This window comes from Gossypium arboreum, chromosome 9 (assembly GCF_025698485.1).
Source record: "Gossypium arboreum isolate Shixiya-1 chromosome 9, ASM2569848v2, whole genome shotgun sequence".
Classification (NCBI taxonomy): Eukaryota; Viridiplantae; Streptophyta; class Magnoliopsida; order Malvales; family Malvaceae; genus Gossypium; species Gossypium arboreum.
In genome coordinates, this window is record NC_069078.1 from 58,693,953 (window position 1) to 58,707,004 (window position 13,052).

Below are 13,052 nucleotides of genomic sequence, written 5' to 3' on the forward strand. Positions count from 1 at the left end.
CATGTTTAATATTTTAATGTGTGTGTGTTTTTTTTTTAGAATTTCAGAAAATAAACTAGAAAAAGTTCGATACTTAAATGAAAAATAGATGGTATATTTTCATCATAAATCCTTTGCATTTCTAAGTGTTTTTAAAAGGTGTTCCACCTTTTAAATTTGCCTTATAAGTCCATTTGGTCTTACATTTCTTAATAATAGAAAAATTACTTTATAACTTAATAATTCAATCCTTATTAATTTCTAACTTTCTTTCATTTTAAAGAGGTTGTTGTATTATTTTGTTTGCAATTCAATTTAAATGTTATTTTTATGTTATTAAAGTTACCACATTTTTTTTATTTTTCCTAATCAATGTATTTCTCCTCTTATTTAGCCAACGCAATCTAATAGTATATTTTAATTTTATTCATAAAACTAAAATTAGCATAAAATTATTATCATTTATAATGATATTATTATTTGTAATATATTATATTTTCGTCTTAATTTATATTTTTCATAATTAATTTTTCATGTAATCTTTTTTAAAAATTTACTTAAAAGAACTAAAATTTGGTACACTGACAATATTTGTTCCTTTTCTGGACTATAAACTTTTAATTTTAGTTTTGTTTCTTTCCTTTTAGAATGACTATAAATATCAAACATTGAAAAATTTTTAAAAAATTTAACAAATAAAATTTAGAATTTAGAGTTTAACAAATAAAATTTAACAGTTAAAGTTTGTCCTGTTTATTACTATAAATGGTTAAAACATAATAATTTTATACAATTTTTAACATTGTTCATGCATCGATCGATGTACAATATTTTGATCGATATGATTAAAATTTTTCGAACAAATCGGTGCAATAAGTCAAAATTTTCATCGTTGTGAAATAGAGACTAAATTAAATGTATTTCATATAATTATTTTAATATTTAAATTATTTTATTATCTACATTAATGTTGATTATTATTGAATTAAGTAAATTTTTATTATCATATCGGTGCTTATAAATATAGGTAATCAATATCTTTTCGAAAGACATGAAATTATTATTATATATCTAAACATATTCAATCTATTCTCTAACTCTAATTAAATTATTTAAAATATAAGTCATAAGTAATTTATATAATTTTGAAATTAATAGTTTTTCTTTACAAATTTTTATCCCATAATTTTGTAAAATTTTGATATTATTAAAAAATTCAATAAACAATTTCATTCATAATAAAAATTAAAAGACAATCATATTAGAAAGTTAAATTCGAGGTTCAGAATTGTCCTTCTCAACAATATTGTCTCCAAGGCTCAAACATCGTTCTTTTCTTAGAAGTGTAATGTGCCTTGCTACTGCATCTCAATATTTGTTGATATTTGATTTTTATTTCAATTACCTAAATTTTTAAATAATTTAATTAGAGTTGGAGAATGAATTGAATATGGATAAGTTATAATAATAATTTGATTTGTTTAAAATTTTAAGATTTGGTAATGTGAAGAAATTTTTAAGATAAATAACAGTTAAATTGGGTTTAATATATTAATTTTTAAGCACCATTAAAATAAGAAAAGAAAGAGGCTGCTTTTTCTTTTCATAACAACTATATATATGTAGATAGTCAGGGTGTCAAAGATTCTCAAAAGCCAAAATTCTTGAACATGGCAGAAATAAGCTTAGAACGAGCTCAAGAATCCATTGTCAATCGACAACAGGAATTGAAAGCTTTCGATGAAACAAAATCAGGAGTGAAAGCGCTGGTAGATTCGGGCTTGTCAAAGATTCCAACGATTTTCACCGACGAACAGTACAAGCTTGAGAGAAACAACATCCACAACCAGAAACCTGGAAGCCCCACCAACAATGACGGAATCCCAATCATAAACTTGACCGGTGTCGACGATAATCCAAATTTACGTCGCGAAATAGTGAAGAAAGTTGGAGAAGCTTGCGAGAAATGGGGTTTCTTTCAAGTTATCAACCATGGGATTCCGTTGGCTACTACGGATGAAATGATAAACGGGGTTCGCAGGTTTCATGAACAGGATGACGAAGCTAAGAAAGAGATTTATTCTCGAGATTATTCCAAGAAAGTGTATTATAACAGTAACATCGATCTTTACAAGGCGGAAGCAACCAATTGGAGGGATACTTTGTGTTGTGTTATGGCACCTCGCCACCCTCTTCCTCAAGAACTGCCTGCAATTTGCAGGTAAGTAGTAAATATAACCTCTATTATCAATGTCCGGAATGAATTAATTAAGTTTAATGGAGCAAATGTTGCTAAGAATATAGATCAGTCACGTATGAAATGAAGGAAATTAAAACGTAAATAGCTACTTACATGAAACATATTTGTACTTTTTATCAAAATAACCCTTTAATTTTAATTAAGTACTAAAATGACCTACTTTTTTAATTAAATACTAAAATGACCTGAAATCTACAGTAAAAGTTGGTGGAGCTAAATTATTTGGTGCCACCAACTTGCCATGTCAGCAGGAAATATAAAAAATTAATTTTTTTGGTGGAGCTATGTAGAATGGCGCCATCTGTATAAATATCAAGAAAATATTGAAATTTTTGAAAATATGAGAGGACTTCAAAAAAATTAACCATTTTCCTGGTTGAGCCAAATTAAATGGCACCACAGATTCTGCCATTTTTTTTTTACTTTTTAACTTTTTTACTTCGTTTTTGTCTTTTTGTCTTTATTTATTTTATTTTATTTTATTTTATTTATTATTATTAATTTTAAAATTTTGAAATATATATTTAAAATATTTTATTAATATATATTTTGAAATTACTTTTTAAATTTTAAATATTATTTTTTAATATTTAAATATTTTAAACTTTCAAATTTATTATTAGTTTTATAATAATTTAAATATTATTTAATTTGTTTAATAATATTTTAAATTATGATTTTTAAATTATTTTTAAAGATATTCAAACCATTTTTAAATTCTATTTAAAATTTAAAAATAATATTTTATTTTAAAAGTGAAATTTGAATTAATAAAAAATTAAAAATATTTTCTAGAAATACTGTAAATTTTAGTTTTTATTATCTTTTGTCTTTTCTTTAAATTTTTTCTTTTTTTAAGTTTTATATTTTTCTTGTTTTATTTTGTTTATTTATTTATTTATTTATTTATTGTTATTAATTTTAAAAATTTAAAATTTATATTTGAAATGTTTTATAATATATATTTTTAAATTTTAAATATTATTTTTTAAACATTAAATATATATTTTAATAATATAAAATATTTAAAGATTTAAAGATATGACCTTTCAAATTTATTATTAGTTTATTAATATTTTTAATATTATTTAATTTGTTTTATAATATTTTAAATTATGATTTTTAAATTATTTTTAAAGATATTCGCTTTTTAATAAAAATAACCCAAAATATTTAATTAATTATCAAAATGATCCATTTTTTAATTTGGCTCCACCAATTTTTACTGTAGATTTTAGGTCATTTTCGTGTTTTATTTTGAAAATGAAAAATATTTTTAATTTTTTATTAATTCAAATTTCACTTTTTAAAATAAAATATTATTTTTAACTTTTAAATAGAATTTAAAAATAGTTTGAATATCTTTAAAATAATTTAAAATTATAATTTAAAATATCATAAAACAAATTAAATAATATTTAAATTATTATAAAATTAATAATAAATTTAAAAGTTTAAAATATTTAAATATTAAAAAATAATATTTAAAATTTAGAAAAGTAATTTAAAATATATATTAATAAAATATTTCAAATATATATTTCAAAATTTTTAAAGTTAATAATAATAAATAAATAAGTAAAATAAATAAAGAGAAAAGATAAAAGAAAAGTAAAAAAGTAAAAAGTAAAAATAGAAATAAAAAGATTGACATGGCAGAATTGGTGACCCCATTTAATTTGGCTCCACCAAAAAAATAGTTAATTTTTTTTAAGTCCTCTCATGTTTTCAAAAATTTCAATATTTCCCTTATATTTATACAGGTGGTGCCATTCTACTTGGCTCCACCAAAAAAATAATTTTTTATGTTCCCTGTTGACTTGGCAAGTTGGTGGCGCCAAATAATTTAATTCCACCAACTTTTACTGTAGATTTCAGGTCATTTTTGTGTTTAATTAAAAAAGTGGGTCATTTTGGTACTTAATTAAAATTAAAGGGTTATTTTGATAAAAATGCCAACATATTTTGATACGATAATATTTTTGCAAAAATCATATCTGAAGCTAACTTCATCCGCAGAGATATAATGATAGAATATTCAAGCAAAATGATGAAATTAGGGCAGACTTTGTTAGAATTGATGTCGGAAGCCTTGGGTTTGAATCGGAGTTATTTGGAAGATATTGGGTGCGGTGAGGGAATGTTTGTGAAAGGCCATTACTATCCACCGTGCCCTGAACCGGACTTGACATTGGGCACCAGCAGTCACACCGATACCGGCTTCTGCACCGTAATTTTACAAGATGAAATCGGCGGACTTCAAATCCTCTATCAAAATCAATAGCTTGATATTAATCCTGTCCGGGGAGCTCTTGTTGTAAATTTGGGCGATATGATGCAGGCAAGCCCACCTTAACTTTAACCCTAATATCATAATTTAGGTATTTTATTGCTATATTATATTATATTATATTATAAAGTCTAACTTCGGGCATAACATATTTATATTATTGACATCTCACTTATTAAATTTATACTTTTTTAAAAATATATAATAAATTATCTCAATAATTTTAATTTTAATTATTCAATATTTTGTTAATAATTTCAGTTTAAATCATCTCAATAGTTAACCATTTTAAAATAAATTTACGTTAAACACTTGTCATTTTAAAATAAGCATGATATACAACTAAAAACAAACCTGAATTCAAATAAAAATAAAAATATTTACATTATAAAAAACACAAAGCGATTAAATATTGAAAACACACACAAATTTTATTTACATCTATTATTTAAAAAAAAAATAGAAAATAATTGAATCTCATGTAACGACCTAATAGTTAGGGTGTTCACTGTTCTAAGTGTGATATGAATTCGAGTTGCACTGATCGCATTTATTATTCGGACTTTGTCATGTTATTATAATTCATCAATAAAAATAGATATTATGAATGAGTAAACCTCTAGCAACAAGATAAAAAGTAAATTTTTCTTTGTGTGAAATGAAATTCAAATTTAGAGAGACAAATAAAACGAATTTTATTTTCCTCTATTGCGTAGTATATATAATTTAAATAGAGAAAAAAATAGAATAGAAATATAGAGTTCTGCATCTTTCTATATCTCCTGAAAATTCTACTTTTTACTGATAATCCCTGTTCTTGGATCGAATTCTAATGAATCGAATCTTTCGACAATTTGTAATAAATCCTTTCTTTATTAAATTCAAGAATTCAAAATAGAAGACAAGAACAATAGAATAATAAGAAAAGTAAGAATAAAGTAAGATAATAAAAAATAGATTATCTTACCATATACACCTATTTTATTTGATTTAGAAAGACGGGCTACATTATTTGATATAAATATAAAATATTCAAATAAAAACAAATGTGATCTCTATAAGATTTTAAATTATATTTTGATTTTATATTTAATTTTAGTTAATTTGATTATATAGTTGATTTTTACAAATATATATATATATATATATATAAAATGACTCAGTTTTAAATTTTTATATATCCCAATTTATTTAATTTTCTTATCTTTAATTAGATTTTTTTAAAAATATCATTATAATTTTATCATACAAGAGATAATGTAAAAAATAAATTTTGAATATTATAAAATTTATCATATTTGCATCTTAATTTATTTATTTTAATTAATATACTTTTCCATTAATTAATTTATTCATTTTAATATTTAGATTAAAGTTAAAAATTTCTTACATAATTTAATTGAAATATTTTTTATTGCTCCTTTGAAAATATAGTTTAAAGTTCAAAAATAAAAAAATTGATCATAAGTAAGGGTGTAGCCAGGGTTGGTAGGGCCCGGCTCCCTAAAATAGAAAATTTTTCATTTAGATCCTTTAATTTTTTAAAATTTTAAATTAATAAAAGTAAAATTATACTTTAACCCCTAAAAGGATAAAAATTGATTTAATCATTTAAAATTATAAAATATATGCTATTCAAATGGTGAAATTATATTTCTACTATCATAAAAATTAAAATATAATTTTGACCCCTAAAAAAATTTTCTACCTCCACCCCTTATCATAAAATAAAAAATATAGTTTAAAATCCTTTTATGAAAATCCATAAGTATTTGGGTGATGATGGATGGGGCTTTCTCGTCTCCTGTTTTTTCTCAAACCATTTGTCTCATTCTTAGCCCGAGGAAAACAAAAAGAAAAAAGAAAACCCCAAATCTATTGCCATTTGTGAGCCTGAACATGGAGACATTTGAAGTATATATAGCAATTATTGTCTCTAAAACCCATCAGCCCCAGTGATCAAAACCTAATATTAAAAATATTTTTAATGTTTGTCATAAAGATGAATACTATTATCAAAAATAAATATTTATTTCATAATTATAATTATTAAATGATTACTTCCTTTATATTTGAAATCTAAGTTCATATATCTTATTTATTATATTGCATTAAATTGTGTTTAATATAAAATAAATTTAATAACAATTAATTTATTTTCCTCAAAATTGGTTTTAAAATTTTAAAAACTGTTATGTAATTTAAATTACTTTATGTAATAATTTTAAATATTTCAATCCTACTTAAAACACTATTCATTTTACAAAAAAAATTAGTGAATTATTTTTATTTTTAAATAAGTCAAATATATGCTTTTATGTTATTTCAAACTTTATTTTGAAGCATCAAAATATATTATTTAAAATTTTATTTCTAAAATTAAAATTATTAGGTATATATAATATGATTTCTAAGATTAAAATTTTAAAATAAAATTTATTTTAAACTTTATTATAACAATTTTATCTTTCAAATTTCCTTCCTCCATAAATTATATTCATAACCTTACAAATATATTATATTTTAAAAACTTAAGTATATTTTTAAATTTAGTTATATATTTTAAATATTGTTTTATTAATAATTTTATTTAATATATCATTATTTAAATAAAATTTTATAAAAAATCAGCAACCTATGCATCACACACGGGATAAAAATTAGTATATTATATTTCAAAAACTTAAGTATATTTTTAGATATCTTTTAAATATTATTTTATCAATAATTTTATTTAATATATCTTTATTTAAATAATAATTTTATAAAACACACAAATAACCTGTGAATCACACAAGATAGAAAACTAATATATTATATTTCAAAAATTTGCGTATATTTTATATTTTGATTATATTTTTAAATATTGTTTAATCAATAATTTTATTTAATATATAATTATTTAAATAATAATTTTATAAAATATACTGACAACCTATGCATCACATGGGATAAAAATTAATTATTTATATTTGAAGCTTTGAATATTCAATTTTTTTTTTTTTTTTTTTTTTGAAATGTTTGTCGGACATACATATATAAGATGCGATTTTCAGGGGTACTAACTACATAAAAAGCTTAGAAAGTTTAATCATATCTATGTCGAACACATGTATATCCATCTTTTACACTCAAGAAGCAGTATATGTTTAAGTTAATCATGTTTATGTATACTTTTTGATGTTGTACTATATAGGTTTTGAGATGTTCATGTAGTGTGTATGTTATTTTTGTGTCGTATTATGTTTTCGTTATATGTTTTTTAAGTCGTGTTCAATAATGCTTTTATTAAATTTGATTAACAAAAGATATATAATTATTATATGATGTGAGCATGATATGAATACATGAGGCTTTTATATAAGGTATTAGTTTGTAATGTTAGTAACCTCACACTACTAACAAATATATAGTATAATAAATTTAAAATAACCAATTTTTTATAATTTGGATAATTAAATTTGTTAGAGTTGTATGATCTAAATTATATATAAGAGATTGTTTCCAAGTCAAGATAAACAAAATATATTTTCTTTCTAGAAGATTTAGTATATATTAGTATAATATATTTAAGATTTATTAGCATAATATATTTGACATTGATTAAAATTAGGTTTTTTAACATATAAATAGATCTAGTCGAAACTCCTCTTCTATCATTCTAATTTGACATTAGTGAATTTTCTTCTCTTTTGTCCGTAATTTTTTTCCGAAAATATTTTGATGTAAAATTTGTATATTCTATTTTTTCTTTACTCACTAGGTGAGCTTACTTATTGAACTTTATAAATATATGGTTAAAAATAGACACTAGAGTTTGAGTTTGGTGGTGTTATAATTTTTCTTTTTTATATAATTCATAAGGTTTCCAACTACTTTAATCAAGCATTACTTTAAATCTAAGCATTAAAAAGTTTGAATTTGGTTAGCTCCATGTTTCGAATTACTCAAACTTCGTCTAACAATGTCTAAATTAATTTGCAAATTTCTCATTCCTTCTTCATAGTCAGTGATTATGAGTTATTTTTAGTTATTTCTTTTTAACATTTAATGCATTAATTTTATTAAACTAATATTTTTTTCATACTCTTAACATTTAATGTATTGATTCTATTGAATTTTTAAAAAAATTATTAATTGTAATTTTCTTTTAACATTTAATTGATGGATAAATATCTTATATACGGCTAATAGAATAAAAAAATTCTACAAGATTGATACCATTTATTTTTAAGGTATAATAAAATAATAATTAAAATTAAAAAGACATTTGGTATCATTTTAGATCAGTTTATGGAGTTTTTAACTTCATTAGGAACAAAATAATTACTCTTAATTGATTATGGATTATTTTTAGTCTAGGAAGTTTTTTTAACATTTTTCAAATATCTATTTTAACTTTTTTCTTATTTTTATGCAGTTAATAGCTAATGACAAATTTGTAAGTATTGAGCATAGAGTGCTTGCTAATAAAAAAGGTCCAAGAATTTCAGTAGCAAGTTTCTTTAGAACACAACTTCCACCAGAGAATACCTCGAGGCTTTATGGACCAATCAAGGAGTTGACATCTCAAGAAAACCCTCCACTCTATAAGGAGACTACTATGAAGGACTTTGTGGCAAATTACTGCTCGAAAGCAATTCATTGCAAATCTCTCCAATACCTTAGGTTATGAGTTGTTGGTGAACTACTTTCAAGTTTATTTCCATCTTTCAAGTGCCAAATCATTTTGGAACTATTTGAGTCCGAAACTTTACTTCAATAAGACAGTGAAATGAATTATGTATTTCTAGATTATTGTGTTGCTTGTAAACTTAATCGAACTACTTTTAAGTTTATTTCCATCTTTCAAGTGCCAAATCATTTTGGAACTATCCAAGTCCAAAACTTTACTTCAATAAGGCAATGAAATGAATTATGTATTTATAGATTATTGCGTTGCTTGTGATCTTAATTATATTTTTAACTTATTTTCAACCTTTTAGAGCCAAATTTTATATTTCAAAGTTACAATTACTTGGACTTCTTTTTAGTCTTAGTTACTCAATTTAAAAGCTTGTTAGGGTAAAGACAAATTGCCATCTCACACATATGCGAACAGGGGCAAAGACAAACGGAATAAGTAGGGATCTTAATCCTCCTAAAATGTAAAATTTAAAGTTTAATCCTATAATAATTTAAAAAATTTAGTAAATATATAGTAAAATTATAATTTGTGTACCCAAATGCTAATATTTTTGAGTTCATCCTGGAAGGGTTTTCAGTCAAAGGGTGGAACATATTCAAAATGTTTTGAAAATTACCATTTTATTTCAATACATTTTAAAAGAACTAAAACATTTGAAAAAGGACCATCTCATGCATAAGCAAAGGTTTTAAGTTTGGGGGACAAACCTACTCTTGAAAATCATTTTATCATAATAACTTGTTTTTAAAATTTGAAGCACTTGAAAATTGGCCGCCTCACATATACGCAAAGCTTTTCGTTTTAAAGTCAAATATACTTGAACCCTTTTGAAAAATACTTTTAGGCATAGCTTTTAACATTTATATTTTTGTATCTTTAACACTATTTTCTTTTTATTACTTCCACTTTCAATCTTTAAAATTTAGTTATATTGTTTAGTTTTAAATAAAAAAACTGACTGGATCACTAAAATTTTTATGACATTAATGTGGTGGCCTACTTGATTGTCCAATTATGCTTCACTAAAATATATATGATTTTTTTGTAATTTGTTCAATTTTTTAATAACTTCTATTTTTTTTGAATTTTTTTGAATTATTGGTGGATTACCACACATGTAACACCCCAAACCCAGTCTAGACGTTATAGCCGAATTTGACGACGTCACATGAGAGTGTTTTAACTAAACCATTTTGATTCATAAACCATGCCATTTGTTGTCTTTTCGTTAGTCGTAAATCATGAAGAAAAGTCGTATTGTTTTGAAAACGTTTCTTTATCGCGAAAGCGTTTGAAACTCAATTGTTGATTATTATCTTGAGAACTCATTTTTATTTATGAAAATTCTTAGTTTATTTTAGGAAAACCATAATATTGATGTTGTATTTTATAATCCACATCCTCAGTTCAAAACCCAATTAAAATCCAAAATCACATTAACCCTCAACAAATAATAAATAAACTAAAGTAAAAGTCATAACCAAAATGTATGCGGACGTGGTCACCATCGAGTCCTCCTCTACACCGATCCACCTACTACTGGGGATTACCTGAACAGATAAATAAATAAAGGGGTGAGTTTTCGCAACTCAGTGTGTACATCCCCACAGTATAGCATGCAAGCAAACAAATAACAGAATACAATCATACTTCAGGTCTGGGCCCTAATAGGATCATTATCAGATGTAGCCTTAGGGCTTCAGCCCATCTCAGATATAGCATGCAAAACAGATCAGATCAACAGAATATGCCCACTAGCCCTACACACCAACTCCGTCCAACCCAACACACCATGTGGGGATAAAATCGACCCACCCATCCCTACACACCATATATGGGGATACAATCGCCCCATCCCTACTTACTATTTTATCTTATAAATACCATTTACATGCCTTGGCATTAGCCTAACCACCATAGTCTCTCCAATATAACTTATCACATTATTTAACAAGTTATTCTCATCCTCCTAATCACATGCACATCATTTATGAGTAATCATAATTTCAACACATAGTTCAACCACCTTTCACTTGTCTAAGCTCGTATTTTACTATGTTCTCATAATGACTTTACTCGAAAATTATGCCCATTTTTCTTTTCCTTATATCCAATGAAACACAGTTTAAATAAATGAACCGTAAAATATCACAAATCAATTAGGCTCCTAAGCCTATAACATGATCATTATCAAATCTTAACATACTTCCATTTATCATAAATGCAGATCGTTTGTCACAAGGTTATCATTATTTCACAAGTGATTTGTTCATGTACATTCTCACCAAGAATTCATCATATACCAAATCCACCTTACATGAGTTCTGTGTACATACCTGTACCACTCATAATATAGTCACATACTTTCTCATTCTTAACATACCCGTTGAAATACAATTCAAGCATGTAAACATATTAGATCACATCTCAATTCGGCCCAATAGCCTAACACATAATCATCATTTATATTTTTCATATATCCAACATCACAAGTATGTGCACTATCAACCACTGTAACACCCTAAAAATTTCTACAGCAAGATATTATCCTTAATACAGTAAAATAAAGAAATAAAGTGACAAGAATAGGAAAATTGAGTTATGTCACTGGGAAGTATATTATGACATATTGATTCAAGAAATGAATAATTTGCACAAGTGAGAAAAGTTTTGTGGCCCAAGAGTAAATACTCAAAATTTGAAGGATTAAAGTGTAACATGAAAAACTTGAAGGACTAATAGTGGAAATATTTTAAGGGTGGAATGATCTAGAAACCAAGGAAAATTGATGAATAAGGACCAAATTGAATAGGTGAAGAATTATGAGGGACTAAATTACAATTTTAACAAATTAAGTGATGACTCAAGAATGGAATTTTAAAATATCACAAAAGGCAAAATGGTCAATTGGAAGAGAGAGAAATCTAAAAAGTAATGATGATGTTTGTGATATTTTATAGTTATTTAATTAAATAATTATTATTTATTTAATATTTTAATAAGATATTTTATTATTTTATTATTTTATTTAGTCTATATATATGTGTGTGTGTGTGCGGAAAAAAAAATATATACACCATCCATCTTTCTCCATGCATTTCACATTAGAAGAAAAGAGAAGAAAGAAAGTTTTGCTTTCTTTACAATTTAGTCCTTCCACCAAAAATTCACCCTTTTCACCTGAAAATCAAAAGAATTTTCATAGCTACCAAGAGAGAAAAATGTTAAGGAGACTAAGGGGAGTTGGAATATCAAGTTGGATTCAAGAAATAGAAGCTGGAGGAGAGAGAAAAATCAAGTTAAAGATTAAAATCAATGGGACAAGGTAAGAATTTTAAGATTTCAATATATTTTAAGTAGAGTTTCTCATGTAAGGTAATATCAAAAGCATGAAAATGATGTTAAGGTAGAGTTTTCTTATATAAGGATCCATGTTCTTGATATATTAGTGAAGGTAAATGAGAGAAAATAATGGGAAATATGGTAGAGAATGGAAATAAGAGTGTTATAAACTTGGTAATCACTATGTTGCACTAAAGTAGTTTTAGACAGTAGTAATAGGCTAACTTTGAAAAATCATAAAAAATGGTATAAATTAAATCAATATGTTACTCTGATACCAAATGATACAATCCGTCTCAGGAGAGTCGAGTCGTATTCGTAGTTGCCCAATCGTTGACAAGAAGTTACGTAAAGTTTAGTTGAAGGAGTTAGATAGTTGAAGAAAGGCTAAGAAAGAAAGGTTAAGAAAGGTTCAAATAGGTAAGATGGATTGAGTAAAAAAAAGGTCGATATGGTAAGAAATGGACGATTTTGTCGATTTGGTACGAACTGGT

General features: G+C 24.6%; 1 protein-coding gene across 2 annotated transcripts; it reads left to right on the forward strand.

Moving 5' to 3' along the window:
* The first annotated feature begins 1,545 nt into the window (after positions 1 to 1,545).
* On the forward strand, positions 1,546 to 9,462 carry LOC108455760 (deacetoxyvindoline 4-hydroxylase-like). 2 transcript variants are annotated; one of them, XR_008270992.1, is made up of 3 exons: positions 1,546 to 2,200; positions 4,259 to 4,580; positions 8,950 to 9,462. XR_008270992.1 is itself a non-coding variant. In XM_053019351.1 (2 exons), the coding sequence occupies exons 1-2, from the start codon at positions 1,650 to 1,652 to the stop codon at positions 4,521 to 4,523; spliced, it is 816 nt and encodes a 271-aa protein (XP_052875311.1). In that variant the 5' UTR covers positions 1,546 to 1,649; the 3' UTR covers positions 4,524 to 4,689. The 2 variants fall into 2 exon arrangements, 1 of the variants encoding a protein (XP_052875311.1); XM_053019351.1 differs by lacking the exon at positions 8,950 to 9,462 and having other exon boundaries at positions 4,259 to 4,689.
* Positions 9,463 to 13,052: the final 3,590 nt, after the last annotated feature.

Coding starts and splice junctions, on each gene's coding strand:
- LOC108455760 (XM_053019351.1), top strand. CDS start 1,650: ATGGCAGAAATAAGCTTAGAACGAGCTCAAGAATCCATTGTCAATCGA. Junction 2,201..4,258: donor GAACTGCCTGCAATTTGCAG/GTAAGTAGTAAA, acceptor CTTCATCCGCAG/AGATATAATGATAGAATATT.